Here is a 15,680-nt window from a genome sequence, read left to right on the forward strand (position 1 = left end):
CACACTGATGTCTGATCAAGTGTTTGTTTTTCTAATAAGTATGGTTTTAACTGGTATTTTGATGTTTGCTAACAATGGCGCTGCTCGCAACTGATTGGATGGATGTATGGGCAGGAACTGGCAGAGTTAGCTACTGCGCAGTCTCTGGCTCCAAATAACGTCACCAGCACAACATGGTAGTGGCCATAGCCTGGATATTTTGGCTTCATTTTTCGTCTCAGGCATTTGTGGATAAGCAAACTGCTAATGCTCATTAACTGCTGCCAAGTAACAGCACATGCAAATAGACCAAAGGCCTAAACACACCAGCAGTGAACACCATGCATCAAAAAAGTACTCCTGGACATGCTGCCCTGAGGCACTTCACACCACTGTCCTATTTTCAGCCTCACCACCACCAGAATGAAATGCATTATTTCCCCACTCGCTCTCCACTTGTACATTCTAGCTCCAGTAGCAGCTCTTTTTTTCAGCACCTGTGGCAGCTCCACGCCTCTCTTCGCCAAAGATGTATGAAAAGAACTCTGTAGCTGCTGCTGTCTCGTGTGTGACGAAGAATGGATAAGGAGAAACTTCTTGTTGAGGTTGAGAAATATCCCGAGCTAAACAACCTACAGTCCCGTCATTGTAAAGACAATTGCCAAGAAGATATTGCCAGGTGAGTCACAGCTCTGGAGATCGGCTCTACATGTGAGAAATTAAGTTTAATTAGAAGCTGTTGGCACATGATTTGAGCTAACGCAGAGGTGAAGGAAGTGCAGATCTTTCAGTAAAAGTAGTAATAACTTTATGTGGTTATTTGTTGACAAGCTGCAGTGGGACGCGCCCAGTGTGTACATGGGGCGGCACTTGAAGCGTGTCTCATGACGTGCCGCAGAGCCTGTCAGTGGCAAAAACAAGCACTTTAAATGGACGTACACTGACGGTGCACACATACCCCGAGTGGTTATGTTGCAGCCTGTGTCACCGCTGCCGGCTGCCGCCCTGTCACTCAATACTGGACCAGTTTCAGAAATTGTTGTTCTCATTAGTCACTTCAACACAAAGGCATGAGATAATAGGATCTGTGTTTAAAAATGCCAAAGTTCCCCTTTGCGCCTGGGTCCTGCCTTCTACGTTAACAGTAGGCACTATCAGACACATGGCAACATGATCAGAGACGGAGGGAAGAATCACAGTGAAGACGAAACACACAGTCATCTCTATATACAGGCCACCTCCCATTACTGTATCCTCAAAATACAGTTGTAATGTTTGTCTTAGTGTGGGTGGGGCAGCCTCGGCTTGAACTTAAAATACAGTGCTGTGAAAATCACACTAAAGCATCAAGAGATCATTCAGCAGAGAGGCTCCCCGAGTGGGTTTCAACACTCCCCCGGGGTAGTTTCATCTCATTATGTTCACAATATAATCATTTACTCAAAATTGATTAATCACTCTGCAGCTCCATATTGACACTTGTGCAATTTTTTTCTAACTAAATGAAACATTTCCTCAAACTGGGGTCCCTGGGGATCCTAATACAGATTTATTCGGCTCGATGGAGCATGAAATTCAAGTCTAACCGGTGCGTCCTGGGAGGCGAATCAAACACACTGCTGACAGCATCCTCACCTGGATGCTGTCAGCAGTGTGACAGCATCCTCACCTGGATCAGAGTTTGTCACTCGCTCCTTCATTGACCCGCTTCAGTCCTCCTGGTGCTAACACTGTACAGAGTAAGGCTTCACTGCATTGATATTAAGAGTTCAGGTTTTTTTTTTTTTTTTTTAATCCCATCAGCCGAGGCATCGTCTTGTCTCAGAAAGGCACGCGACTGAGCTCTGCGGTTCAAAGTTCGCTCCAGTTCCTCGCACTTTGTTGTTTTGTTTTTTTTAGCAGCACTTTGCATTGCTCTCCGTTCCAGAGAAAATGACACTTTGTGACCTTGTCAGTAATATCAACATACATACATATTTACAGAGAGGATCGTCTCCTTAGACAAGAGGGGTCAGCTGATATTTGTTTTTTGTTGCTTACACACGGAGGAGGTGACGTGAGGTGTGTGTGACTGTACATATGGCAGGATTGTAGAGAGAAATGGAGAGGAGACAAAAAGAAACACAGCAGAGATGACGGTCTTTGTCTTTGTGTGTGTGTTGAAGTGTGTTTTTATGAGTGCTTGATCGTGTATTTGCCTTTCAGCAGCTGCGAGATGTACAGCTTCGACTTGGTGCCATCCAGTCGTTTGAACCACACCTCGTCGTTGTTGATGGTGGTGATGATGGCACTGCAGGACACAAACATACAACAGCGTCAGAGGTCACCATGGTCATGTTGTCATCATGCCTTTACAGGGGAAAGTGAACATGGAAAATCTGAAGTTGTGGAGATACTGAGAATTCAGGATCAGGAAGTTTTTACAGACGACCAAAGACTACAGAGAAACAAGCAGTACTTTCTAAAGAGCATGTAAAAAAAATCTTAACAAATATGTTCACAGAGTATAAATACCAGGAATATCATTGATCAGGTCGCCAATTAACACCAGCGTCCAGGAGACTAGATGTATAGACAATGATAACCATGCAAACGCCATTTAAAAACTAGAATTATGGCCCCGTTATTTTATGACTCTGCACACCAGTCATTTCTGGCTTACAGGTGTCACAAGAACTGATAATTTGGGACCAAGTTGATGCCAAAATTCTGAGAAAGTGACTCATTTTTCTTCAGCAGTGTTGGTACCAGGGAACGCTGGATTTGGTGTTAATGCAGCATTAAGGCCTTTGCACACCCAGTCTGTGTTTCTCATCCAAAACTGTTGAAGATATAAAATAAATATGACCTAAAACATGTAAATCAAGTTCACACACCAACTCTGAAACTTTGGTCCGTCATTTTTTGCCCTACTTTCAAGAAGTGAGAGGACCACATTCAACAATCAATCATCCTCACTGCTTGACAACTCCATTTTATCTCGTACAGCGAATTTTTGCAAGAAGAAAATTGAACAATTAAAACGCATGAGACTCACACAGGTTTGATTTAAAAATAACATGGAAAAACAGAGACTCTGTACAAAGACCTTCAGTTTCAAAGAAAACTAAATAATACGGCAACATTTTGGATTTGAAGCCGACCAAAGAGGTGAGCTGAAAAACAGATGAGGCAACATTTAAACACTGCAGGAAGGAAAATGTGGCTGCTGAGTCAAGTGCGACACCTAGTGGTAAAATCTAGTATACCGGTCTGGTCCATCCATCATCCATCCATCCATCCATCCATTTTCAACCGCTTATCCAAAGCAGGGTTACGGGGGCAGCAGGCCAAGCAAAGCACCACAGACATCCCTCTCCCCAGCAACACTTTCCAGCTCCTCCTGGGAGACCCCAAGGTGTTCTCAGGCCAGATGAGATAAATAATCCCTCCAGCGTGTTCTGGGTCTGCCCCGGGGCCTCCTACCAGTGGGACATGCCAGGTACACCTCTAACAGGAGGCGTCCAGGAGGATCCTGATCAGATGCCCAAACCACCTCAACTGACCTCTTTCGATACGAAGGAGCAGCAGCTCTACTCCGAGCTTCCTCCGGATGACCATGCTCCTTACCCTATCTCTAAGGCTGAGCCCAGACACCCCACGGAGGGAACTCATTGTATCCGCAACCTCATTTTTTCGGTCACTACCCCAAGTTCATGACCATAGGTGAGGGTTGGGAGGTAGATGGACCAGTAAATCGAAAGCTTTGCCTTCTGGTAAACTGATTTACCGGTTTGGTCTTGCTCAACTCCTTCGTGGCAGTTTCTTGTTGCACTAGAGTTACCCTCAGCTGCTGAGGGAGGGTGGTGTGCTGGGAAAATATAAATGCTCTTTTCACTGAGCGTCCTGTCCTGTCCTGACACTCACAGAACAGAATGCAGAATCACAATCGCTCGGCCTGATACCCACAGCGTTTCTTTGTTTAAATCCATCCAGAATCATTTCCATTACAAATTAACCCACCGTGTGACCGATCCGTCTCACTCACAATGAGTCAGACAAACACTTAAAGATGAGTACACACATCATTCAGTGTCATAACATGTGCTATAACAAAACCCATGACGTCCTGTCATTATTACACACACACACCTAGTTGGGTACTCATCCTTCCTGTTGATGCAGATGGCCTGTCCCCTGCAGTACCACTGGTTGTCATAGAAAAGTCGACCGTCCTCGAAGCGCGCCACATGGTGATGTCTGTCGGGCTTGACTGCAGGGACTGGAGGGAGACAGGCAGAACACATAAAGAAAGAGGACAGGGACAAGGACAGACGAGCAGGTAACATTTGTCTCCTTTAACTATGAACTTGAGTAGTTTGAGCTCAAAGTATTGAATCAGCCCCTCCTGTGTAGCTGTGGGTCGATGGCTGTGCTCAGCCAGATATCGACTGTAACTGAGGACGAGCAGAAACTCTTACCATCCACCTTCACCCTGTGTGGCCCCAGTGAAGCCATCGCCTGAGGGGGGAGGAAACAGACACAAGGAAAAGGTCAAATCACAACTTATTCACAGAGTGACTAATCTGTCCCTCTCTAAAATACCTTTCTTATCGCAGTCCAGTCTTCAAGAATATCCAGATCCTGCAGCATGTAAACAATATAAGGCCGTGATGGAGCAGTTAAGGAAACAACATACAGTTAAGTGGCAGGAAACATCTGTCTGAAGAGCTGTGGCGAGATGGGGTGCAGATGAATGATGGGAGGAATGAGACAAGGACAGGACAAAGGGAAAAAGGATATCAGAGACAACAACAGGCTTCTTCTTCTTGACAGGACAGAACGGGTCTTTCTTCTTGTTTTTCCGTGAGTGTAATCCATCATTCCACAACTCTGGAAAACAAAGAGGACAGATCAGAGAGAGGACAAACACTGGAGGATATTCCCTTAATATTTCAATCTGATTTACATATTATCAGTGCAACTTGTCTGTTTTATTCTTGATCAAATCTGCAGTGTTTATTCATTTAAGGGACAGTTTGGATTTTATGAAGTGGGGTTGTCTGAGGTACTTATCCACAGTCAGTGTGATATTTGCAGTAGATGTCAGTCAGCACACCATCAGTTTGAAGAAGCAGGCAGGAGTACCGGCACCTAAGCTAAGTAATGTGCTGCTGTGGGCGGGGACAGCAGCAAAATGTATTGAAGTGTGTTAAGTGTTTGCTACATTTAGAATATTTTCACAGCTTTGCCTTGCTGCTAACAGCCCTGTCCAACAGGGCACTGTAGCTGTTAATGGCTTCAGTCTAAACTCTTGTCAGTCATCAGATTCCATTGACAAATACAGTAATTCTAGTTTACTGAACACAGGAGCTGCTGGTCTGCTGCTGCCTCGACTTGGCCCTTCACAATAGTTTTTTTGGATGATATACTGACCCTGAAATAATTATGATAAATGATATTAGTGACATTTTGAAAACATAATCACCACCTGTTAATCTCCCGTGTAAAAGAGATCGTTGATCTCAACGGGACTTACCAAGTTAAATATGGGCTAAATACAATAAATAATATATACAAGAAGATATATCTATAACATTATAGTTCCTTCATAGGAGTAGTCCAAGATTACTCATTACTCAAATTAAATTTGGCCAACAAAAACAAAACCAAGTGACTAGGACAAACTTAGTGAAGCTTCGGGTTAAGCCTAGTTCACATTACATGATTTTCAACCCGATTTTGCGTCGCGGAGACTATCGTAATCTTTTGAATGTTCATACCTGGCGACATGTGTTTCTGTCATCGGGAGTCTTGCCAACTGCGTTACGACCTGTATATGCACACCACAAGATTTCTCCGCCGAGCCCTCGCCGACAGAGCCCCAGAAAATGCGATGACGTCACCAAACTACGTTTTTTAACTTGGAGACAACAAATTGTAAAGGCATGGATATTCTTCCCAGTGTTGAATCAGATCTGCCTCCAGGGCCTGGGTCCAAACACAACGCGCTCCCCGTGATCCTGCGGACGCCGCCATTGTTGTTGTTGCTTGCCGGCTTGTCGATGTTGCCAGATCTTGGGAGAGAAACAAGCAACCAGGGCTATGGAAACAAGCCCAAAAGAAGCGACGGATATATATATATATAGAGAAAGGCAACGTTTAGAGAGCAAGCCCAAATAAGCAACTCCACTTTAGACACAAGTGCAAAAAACCATAACCTACGACTACCAATATTTGTAAGCGACTTTACAAAAAAACAAGCCCAAAGTCGCGGCTAAAAAGCGGACCTGGCAACCCTGCGGCTTGTCCTCCTGACATTTCTTCCGTCCTCCTGCGTGCTGACGTGGGACGTATCCCACCTCTCATTGGCTGATGCTCTTTGTCAGCTGTGTCACACTTCTCCACTTTTCTAGCATGCCAGATATCCAGTCCCAGTCGCAGACAACTTGCTCGTAGGCTTGTTCACACATGAGGACTCGTCATGGCAGACTATCTGCCGACTCACCTCCGACCCAAGGTGGCTCTCAAGATCCTCTGCGACGTCAAAATCACGGTCAAAATCGTGTAATGTGAACTAGGCTTTACCTCCGTAATGCTGCCAGTGTGCTGCAGTCGCCTGAGAGTCAAGTGGTTTGCTGGTGGATTTACGGAGCTGAGGATGAAGCTGTTGAAGGATAAAACTACAATGATCTGACTTCTTGGCTCGCTGCCAGGGGATGGGAAGCTAACAACCGTTAGGACAGTGTGTCCTCCACTCCAAAGGTGCAGCTGCAGGCCACTGGTGAGCTACACTGTGTTGTCTCTCTTTATTTTTCCTTGGACTTTTGTAAGATGGTGTGGGTGAAGAGGAAAAACAAAGGCAGATTCACTACACCTGAGTCTTAAAATGGTCTGGAAAACCCTGCCGTTTGTCGTGGCATCATGTTGGCTTAAATGTAGGTGACTTTCTTAACAAGCACACATGTTAACACAACAAGCAACACTGAGGTCAGCGGAATGATCAAGATCATGTCCAGATATCCTACGATAAGCTAACTTTATTTATAATTATTGTGACAGGCCTAGCCTCAATCAGTTAGTTTGTGTTACTGTGTGACGTGAATCTGAACTAACCCACAATAACACAAACTACTTGATGAAGGCAGCAGTGGACCAGCAGCTCCTGTGTTCAGTGATGTTAAATTATTAATGGAGTCTGGCTTTGAAGAGAGAGATGTAACCACCTCAGTTCCCCGTTGGAAGTAACTGTCTCATGGTAAAGTGGTTAAACTATTCTAAATATAGCGTACACTTAAGCTGACACTGATTTTTTTAGGTGTCTAAAATAGGTTTTGCTGCTGCCCTCGTCCACAGCAGTACATCACTTGCTTCTCCAAACTGAGGGTGCGCCAACCGCTACCTACAGTAGGTACTTCACTGACTTTGGTTAGATACCTCATACAACCCCACTTCAAGAAGTCTACAACAATTCCTTTAACACCACGAACAGTGCAATGTATCTTAGGTATGTTGTAATATACAATCAATTTGAAACTATATAAACTGACTTCTGTGGCCAGGATGTGAGTGTGACGCCCAGCTGGTACCTGAGGTAATGTCAATACTGTGTCTGTCCTCCTCCAGTCTCCTGATCTTCTCCTCCAGTTCACTTTGTACAGTGTCAAACAGCAGCAGCTTCTCACTCTGGAGACAGAGACACAAAGAGGGACAACATATATCAGATGAAGAAACAGAAATAAACGTGTTTTGAGGTGGAAAACACAAACCAAATGGTCACATCGGCCCCGACTCGTTCATTGACCTCTCACCTCCCAGTGTTGGCAGGCGGCCTGGATCTCACACTCATACTTGTTCTTCACTGACTCCAGACACAGCTCCCTGTAGATCCCTGTGATGCACATTTAAACAACAAATCAATTTGAGGCAGTAAAGGTTATATAACTGTTTTTAATCACACCTTTAATAGTCCAAAAAGCTCATTCCGTTTTGTTCCATGTCATTAAAGACACCTGTGCTCTGTTCAGCTTCTCTTCCAGTACAGGGCTGACATGTAGTGTGTTGAGTTTGTGGCATCAGTGCAACATGTTATATGATGCGCGTCAAGTGCCTCCTCTAGCACACACCAGGTGCATCACGCTGCTGCTCATCAACAGACGACGACGCAAAGTTACTACAATTTTCACTTTAAAGGGATAGTGCACCCAAAAATGAAAATTCAGCCATTATCTACTCACCCATATGCCGAGGGAGGCTCAGGTGAAGTTTTAGAGTCCTCACATCCCTTGCGGAGATCCAAGGGGAGAGGAGGTAGCAACACAACTCCACCTAATGGAGGCTGATGGCGCCCCAGATTCAAACGTCCAAAAACAAGCAAGTACAAGCGCACACACGTGAGCGCAGAACACAGAGAGGCAGTTAGAGCTACAGGCTACAGTGAGGCTAAAAACAGAGTTCAAATGACTTTTTTCCAAACAACATTTTATGTCGGGGCTTCAGGACACTTGGATCACTACAGACGAGCAGTATGGAGATATTTTGTGGTTTCAATTATGTGTTTTTGGACGTTTTAATCTGGGGCGCCATCAGCCTCCATTAGGTGGAGTTTTGTTGCTACCCACTCTCCCCTTGGATCTCCACAAGGGATGTGAGGACTCTAAAACTTCACCTGAGCCTCCCTCAGCATATGGGTGAGTAGATAATGGCTGAATTTTCATTTTTTGGGTGCACTATCCCTTTAAGATCTGTACTTCCTCCACCTCTACATTAGCTTAGAATTACATGTGGACACCGACTGATTAAAACTTTATTTCTCAGCTAAAGAGCTAATCTTCAGAGCTGTGACTTGCCAGTAGGGATGCACCAAAATGAAAATTTGTGGCCAAAGCCGAATAATATTAAACGCTTGGCCGAATACCGAGTACCGAATGCCGTTTTTTAGTTTTTCATTAGTTTTTGCAGATGAACCCCCTCCAGATTAGTGTTGTCACGGTACCAAAATTGGGACCCACTGTGTGATACCAATGAAAATATCATGGTTCTGAGTAGTATCATGATACCACAGCGAAAATGAGGCAGATGTGCCTTTTGTCATTTATGAAAAGATAAATCACTTTTCTATTATAGGCTACATCAATGATATTTCAGTGGAATAAATTACTTATTGACTTATTCATACTTCAAAAACAGCATCAATAAGTGATTAACATAAGGGGGATCAAAATAAAATAAATAAATAAAATAAAAATCAACCAGCCACCCTCCTCCCCTGACAGTCCCTTCATAAGTAACGAACAGTCCCTAAAGTGCGGTGAGGTTTGTGGACCGTTACTGACACAAAGACAGAAATGTGAACGGCTCGTTTCTCCTCTGACACATCACATACCTGTGTTCGGCTGGCTCAGCTGTTCAGGTACTTCTGGGCAGTCATGACACCAAGAAGAGGATATTATTGGAACCGACTTCTCGGTCGCCCAGTAAGCCAATGGCCGCCGTATTTGACAGGAATACATTACTGTCTGTGTCTGTGACCCCCGTTCAACCCACAATCGATGGGATTCGCCTTTTGTTTCTGCTGCTGGTTGAAATCTGTAGGCTGCTCGCACAGCATGCTGAATGATTTAAGCCTATTTTGCTCGCTCAAAACTATTTTTAGTCGCAAATGCGAGTGCCGTGACGGACGGATCGCCACACTGCCGACATTTTATTCCGCCGAATACTGAATGTGTGGTTTTTTGCAATATTCGGTTACCCAATATTCGGTGCATCCCTACTTGCCAGGCAGTATCTTTTTGGCCATTGTCTTTATAACGACAAGTTCGTGGGTCATTTAGCTCAGGATATTTCCTAACCTCAACAACAAGTCTCTCCTCATCCATTCTGTCACACACAAGACACAGCAACAGCTACAAAGTTCTCTTTATACATCCATGGTGAGGCGAGGAGTCGAGCTGCCACAGAAGCAGAGATAAAGAGCTGCCACGGGAGTTGGTAAGGATCTATCGCTCTGTCTGTCCTTCGATTTTCTCAAAAACCCGCCCATCGACTTCTCACTTGGCCGATATCTTGCTGGAGACCCAAGGAAGTGTGGTGTTGAGTGCGAGCGCTTGAGATGTATGAATAATATTTATTAGCAGTGTGTTGCAACCGGCAGAAATACACACTGTAGGTGTACTAACTCTTTTAATGTTTATTTTCAATCTGCACTCAAGGCCAAAATTTAAAAAAAAATCTCAAAATATTGCAACAAAACTTTGAGGCTTGGGAGAGATGGCAATGTATTATGCAACTAAGTGCAATGGAAACAGATTCAGCAAATAAATGATGACGTACAGTTGTTGCATCGTCCACTGCAGTGTCTCTTCGATATAAATACACACACGGCTGTTAGCAGAACTCTCCCGTTGTCCAGTGTGCTCTCTGTTATTAAACATCCACAGTTTTCCCTTGTTTGATATTTGACTGGTGCTCCTTTAATTGCGTCATCTCCTTGCACAGTCGTCTTCAGCAGGCACCAGACTGGAGAATTAGCACCACCTGCTGCTTATCTCCGTGAACCAACTCCCAATATTCACACAACAGTAATGTATGGAAAAGCACATTCATTTTCTTTTGCAGAGTTTCTTAAATTAAAATTTGCACTACAATTGGATAGAGACCCGACTTGTGTAGGGTATAGGGAGGGGACCATTTTTACCTGTTAGAAAAGGGCAAAAAAGCACAAACGAATCCTTTTAAACAACTCTTTTAGTGTCAAATATGTACCAGGTCGGCCTGTCGAATATCTGAGTTCTCATGACTCCTTGACTTTTCCCCCTCGCCCACATCACAGATTACTGCTCATGCTGCCTGCTACAGTGAGTGAACAAGAAGTGATTGAATCGCAGACAGCATGGAAGCTACAGTCACTTAAAAAAACTGAATGAACCCTTCTCTTGAAGTGGGACACCACTGCCCTTCAAGACGACTATGGCAGGTGTATTTCTCAGTGTCTAATGTGGAGTTGTTTGGATGTACAGTTCTTGAGAAAGCTGCAAGCACCCACACAGGAGTCAAAGCAGTCAGTCCGTTCACAACAGGCACGTTTAAAAACAGACGCTGTGCTGTGATATCACACACTGACCCACCAGCAACTTTGGTCCTGATCTGCATGTTCTCCTGCAGGTTGGCTAAAGGCTCCAGGTACTCCTGGGCGCAGCCAGCCATGACCTCCTGCAGCTTGATGTCCACCTGGCTCAGGCGCTCCTTATACAACCTGAGGGGCAATGAAAAAGAAGAAGAAGCAAATCAGTTCATGAATTTAAACTGGCAGTTAAGTTATAACAGTGGTAATAAAAATGAAATGTGAATAAAACTCAAAGGGTCTTTAGAAAGAGCAGGTTGTGAAGAAAAGCAGAATAAAAGAGAACTGTGGAAAAAAATGTTTTCCCAACTCTTACTGGTGGGCAGTACAGAGAAACGATGAATCTCTGAGCAGGATGCTGTGGCACATCTACAGCAGGAGGCTGTTTACTGAAAGGGATGGCTCAGATTTTTTGAGGAGGGGTTGTAAAAGGTACTTATCTATAGTCAGTGTAATAGAAACATGTTGACTCATCCCCAGTTTAGAGAAGCAGCAAAACATATTGTAGTCACTTAAATACAATCAATATTAATTTAAGTGTACACCATCATGAGGACTTGTATAGCTTTACCTTTCTGCAGTTACCTATCTATGCTTTTCTCAAAGCCAGACTCCATTGACAAAAGCAGTCATTTTAGCTCACTGAACACAGGAGCTGCTGCTCTACTGCTGCCTCCATCGATAGTTTGTTTGTGTTATTGTGTGACTTTGGTGAATATAAACTAACCCTTTTAAACACCAAAGTCATACAATGACACAAATCAAGTAACCAATGGAGGCAGCAGCAGACCAGTAGCTCCTGTGCTCAGTGATGTTAAAATTACTGTTTTTCTCAATGGAGTCTGGCTTTGATGAGTGCCACATAACGGCTTCATTGTCCTGTTGGAAATCACTGTCTGACAATAGGGTAAAGCAGTGAAAATATTCTCAACATAGTGAACACTTAAAGTGATACTGTTTTTTAGGTGGCTAAAAATGTTTTGTTACTGACCCCTTCACAGCAGTGTATTACTTAGCCTCCATGTTGGACTCCAGCCTACTTCTCCAAACTGCCGACTTCTTCCTGTATTTATATCTGTGCCTGGTAGCTTTTATAATGTGTGTTATCACTCTCATTACGACATCAGACAATAAAAACAATAAAAAATAAGACCGGTAGCTTTAATTTTACTGTCTACTGACAATGTTGTTTCTCTTATCTTTCAGTGGTAGGTCGTCTTCTCTGGTGCTTTGCTGTAACTTGTTCCGTACAATAAAGCACTCCATTGTCCCACACACAGCTTTCTCCTTTTGATTGTTATCATCCCTCATGCTGGATACCAATCAGAGATTTTTCCTACACTCAAACGGCGACAAATAGGTTCCTCATGATAGTTTTTTTAAATTAAATTTACTTAAATTTCATTTTTTTAGCTACAGTTTGCCTCATTATTAGAAAATGGGTGTGCACAACATACTGATACAGTCAATTGACCTATGGCTAAGCCACGCCCCCCTCCACTCACTCGGACAACTATCAACATTCAGTGACCGGCGCTATGGCAGGTGTCACAGTACACGGCATTTCACAGGAGGCAACTGATGATTTTTGGAGACATAATGATCAGATGTCATTGAGAAGTAACCAAAAGGGCCTAAACTACGCATTGGAGGGATATATTCATCATTTTATTGTTGAGAAGGTCGATGAAAAGCTTAAATTACAAGCCAAAATTTACAGGTCACAGTGTACGCTTGTGAACCGCATCTCGTTGCCGTCACCATCAAAAGCAACAAGTTAAAGTGCCACTGAAGTTAAGGTTTTTGGCTCAGAATTTGAGTTTGAACGATGCTGCGCTTTAGCGGTTCACAATGGAGGGGGCGGGGCCGAGACGTGCAGGTGTCCCCGGTGTGTGTGGTATGGGTACCTACAGAAACAGCAAGCTCCGCGTCCATAGCGACCGCTCCACCAAAAACGCCGTCTCATCAACGTGAAAAAAAATATTTTTTTCCAGCAGATGTCTTAGTTACAACATGATTGAGCTAACTGGAGTAGTTTCATGTCGTATCCGACAACGGGAGGCTTTTAACAGATGACGTCCTGATGTTAGCTTTGCTGCTGCTGTTAGCTGTCCCTGTCAGCTGCAGCCACTGATGCTTTCTGGACATCGTGATTTCACATAACTGAATAAATACCACACATAGCAACACAAAACGGCTTTGCTAGCTCAATCATGTTGTAACTAAGATATCCGCTGGAAAAAATATTTTATTCACGGACCGTTTATTGAGTTATTACGTTACTTTTATACAGTCTATGGTTATTACAGACACCACTAACGGCTAACGTTAACAGCTAACGGTTAGCCCAGCTAATCTACGATAACCATGTTATTAATTACAAAATATGCACACAGAAATAGTAATGTTTGTCCAATCATTGTTTTTATAGACTTAACAAACATCAGATTAGTCTACACGTTGATATATATAGTGATGTGAAAAATGTGATATATAGCTAAACTAAAGTTTTCTACCCGAAGTATTTGTAAACAACACGGTGATTCCCTGGGGGCACCGCTGGAAGTGAAGGGGTTGAGTGAATGCAGAGGCCCCTGCAATTCCGTTAGTCGAAAAACTCCGGGCTGTGCCTCCAGTGGTAAAGGAAGGAAATTTTTTTTGTTTTGTTTTGTTTTACCGATGGATTTCCAGATTGCAGATAAGTTAATGAAGCTAAGCTCCAGAAGTTAACGTTAGCTTAACTAGAGCCCTTTGGACAACAGCTAACAATGATGTACGATCACCAAAGTACAAAACTAGAACAAAATAGGCTAATGAACTCCCAGCAAACAAGGTGACATGATGAACAATGCAGCTAGGAGCTAACATTAGGCTAACTTTAGCTAACGTTAGCTAGAGATGTTAAAGATAACTTTATATTTCTTTCCAGCAAAGTGACAATATGTTGCCTCAAACACGATGTTGACTTACCTTAGAACAGATGTAGACATCATTGTTAATCTTATTCACATTGAGTTGATGTTGTGGTCTAACGTTACCACACAACTTTATCCAAAGGAGACACTTTTCTCGGTTGAGATGTGGTTTAAAGGGTAAAAAATACACCTGGTCGCCCAGCCTCTCAGGATACCTTGTGTCAGAGTTGCATGTACCCCATGCACACCGTTTGACCATTTTTAAACTTCAAATCTCAGAAAAAGCTCATAAAACCAAACAAAACTGACTTTCTGTAATGCATTTCAATGGACGTCCAGGCAGAGAATGTCCCAGTGTATGGGAATGGCTATACGCACTGTGATTGGCTCATCTCGTTTGAGGGTGGGACTTAGCCATAGGTCAATTTAAAATTCTTTCCTAACTTTTTGTATAGGCCCAGAGGAATACTGCAATGATAATGTATGGTTATCACAATAATCCACGCCACACCATTTATATTTAACACTCTGACTATGGATAAGTGCCTCATACAACGACACTTTAAAACATCTAAACTATCCCTTTAATGCACCTGCCAGTATATCTAATGCTGTCTCAAATACACCAGCTGGATTTAACATGTTATGAGCCATTTTCTAAACAGAGTTTCAGTTTGTCAGAATTTCTGACAGGAAATATTAATCTGACCAACGTCCTGAACAGATGTCAGACTTTGGTTAAAGTTCATGATGAAGTACAGAGTTGAGTCAGAGCAGGTGGAGGACAGGTTGTGTTGGTGACGTCATGTGGATGAACTTACTGCTCCTTCAGGTCGGTGAACTGTTTCTCCAGAGTGGTCATCTCATCCAGACACTCCATCCTCCTCCTCTCACAGTCTTCATCATCCATCTCTGTCCACATAAAGACATGACAGCTCTGACTTCACCTCCACCACCACCACCATCATCATCTCCACCTCATACTGAACGTTAGTGGACATGTCAGCTCATGTTAAACACCCCCCACCCCCCACACTGACCCCCTGTGTGACAGAGGAGCGTTAAATATCTCATTAATCTGTGTGTTGATATTTAAGGCCTGTTTTTCCTACCCGAGCTGTCTCCATCTTCAGACACCGACGAGCTAACCGTGTCCTCCTCGTCTGTGCTGCTGCCGTCCTGCTCGGGAAAATCCACCTCCATTTCTTCGTGGTTACTTTCTTTCTTCTCCCGGGAGTGAACCGGCATGGCGACCGTCAGAAGAGCCGGTGTTAACGGGAGAGGAACGGCTGCTGCTCTTTTATTTTACCCCGGAGAAAGAGGCAAATGTACCTCAGACAGCTAACCGGTTAGCTAGCCCGCATCTAGACAGCTGGTAAGGCAAACATGGCCACCGCCAGCCAATCAGAGGAGACCTTACTAAGTCTGTCCAATCAGATGTTCGTATGAGTGACTAAGGCTACGCAGAGATGCTAGGGATTTGTAGTTCTTTAAACTTTTTTTTAACACCCGTACAATATTATATGATATGATATGATATTATATTATATTATATTATATTATATTATTTTATTAAAAAAAAGAGCACATATCTTCAAACACTGTTACATTCAAAATCCTGTCATAAATTTATATGTAAATGTTCATAGAATTTTTTACAGATTAACATGTTTTTTCAAACACTG

The 15,680-nt window shown here is 43.4% G+C and overlaps 1 protein-coding gene across 1 annotated transcript; it reads right to left on the reverse strand.

Annotated features, from left to right (window-relative positions):
- Nucleotides 1-1,856: 1,856 nt before the first annotated feature.
- Nucleotides 1,857-15,375, reverse strand: LOC117271231 (breast cancer metastasis-suppressor 1-like protein-A). Its single transcript, XM_033649374.2, has 10 exons — nt 15,108-15,375; nt 14,817-14,907; nt 11,085-11,212; nt 7,770-7,849; nt 7,548-7,644; nt 4,762-4,851; nt 4,564-4,628; nt 4,440-4,479; nt 4,111-4,240; nt 1,857-2,269 (listed from the first exon to the last, which is right to left on the reverse strand). Exons 1-10 carry the CDS (start codon nt 15,241-15,243, stop codon nt 2,152-2,154), a joined length of 975 nt encoding a protein of 324 aa, XP_033505265.1. The 5' UTR covers nt 15,244-15,375; the 3' UTR covers nt 1,857-2,151.
- Between the last annotated feature and the right edge of the window lie 305 nt (nt 15,376-15,680).

Source organism: Epinephelus lanceolatus, chromosome 13 (genome assembly GCF_041903045.1).
Source record: "Epinephelus lanceolatus isolate andai-2023 chromosome 13, ASM4190304v1, whole genome shotgun sequence".
In the NCBI taxonomy this organism is placed as follows: Eukaryota; Metazoa; Chordata; class Actinopteri; order Perciformes; family Serranidae; genus Epinephelus; species Epinephelus lanceolatus.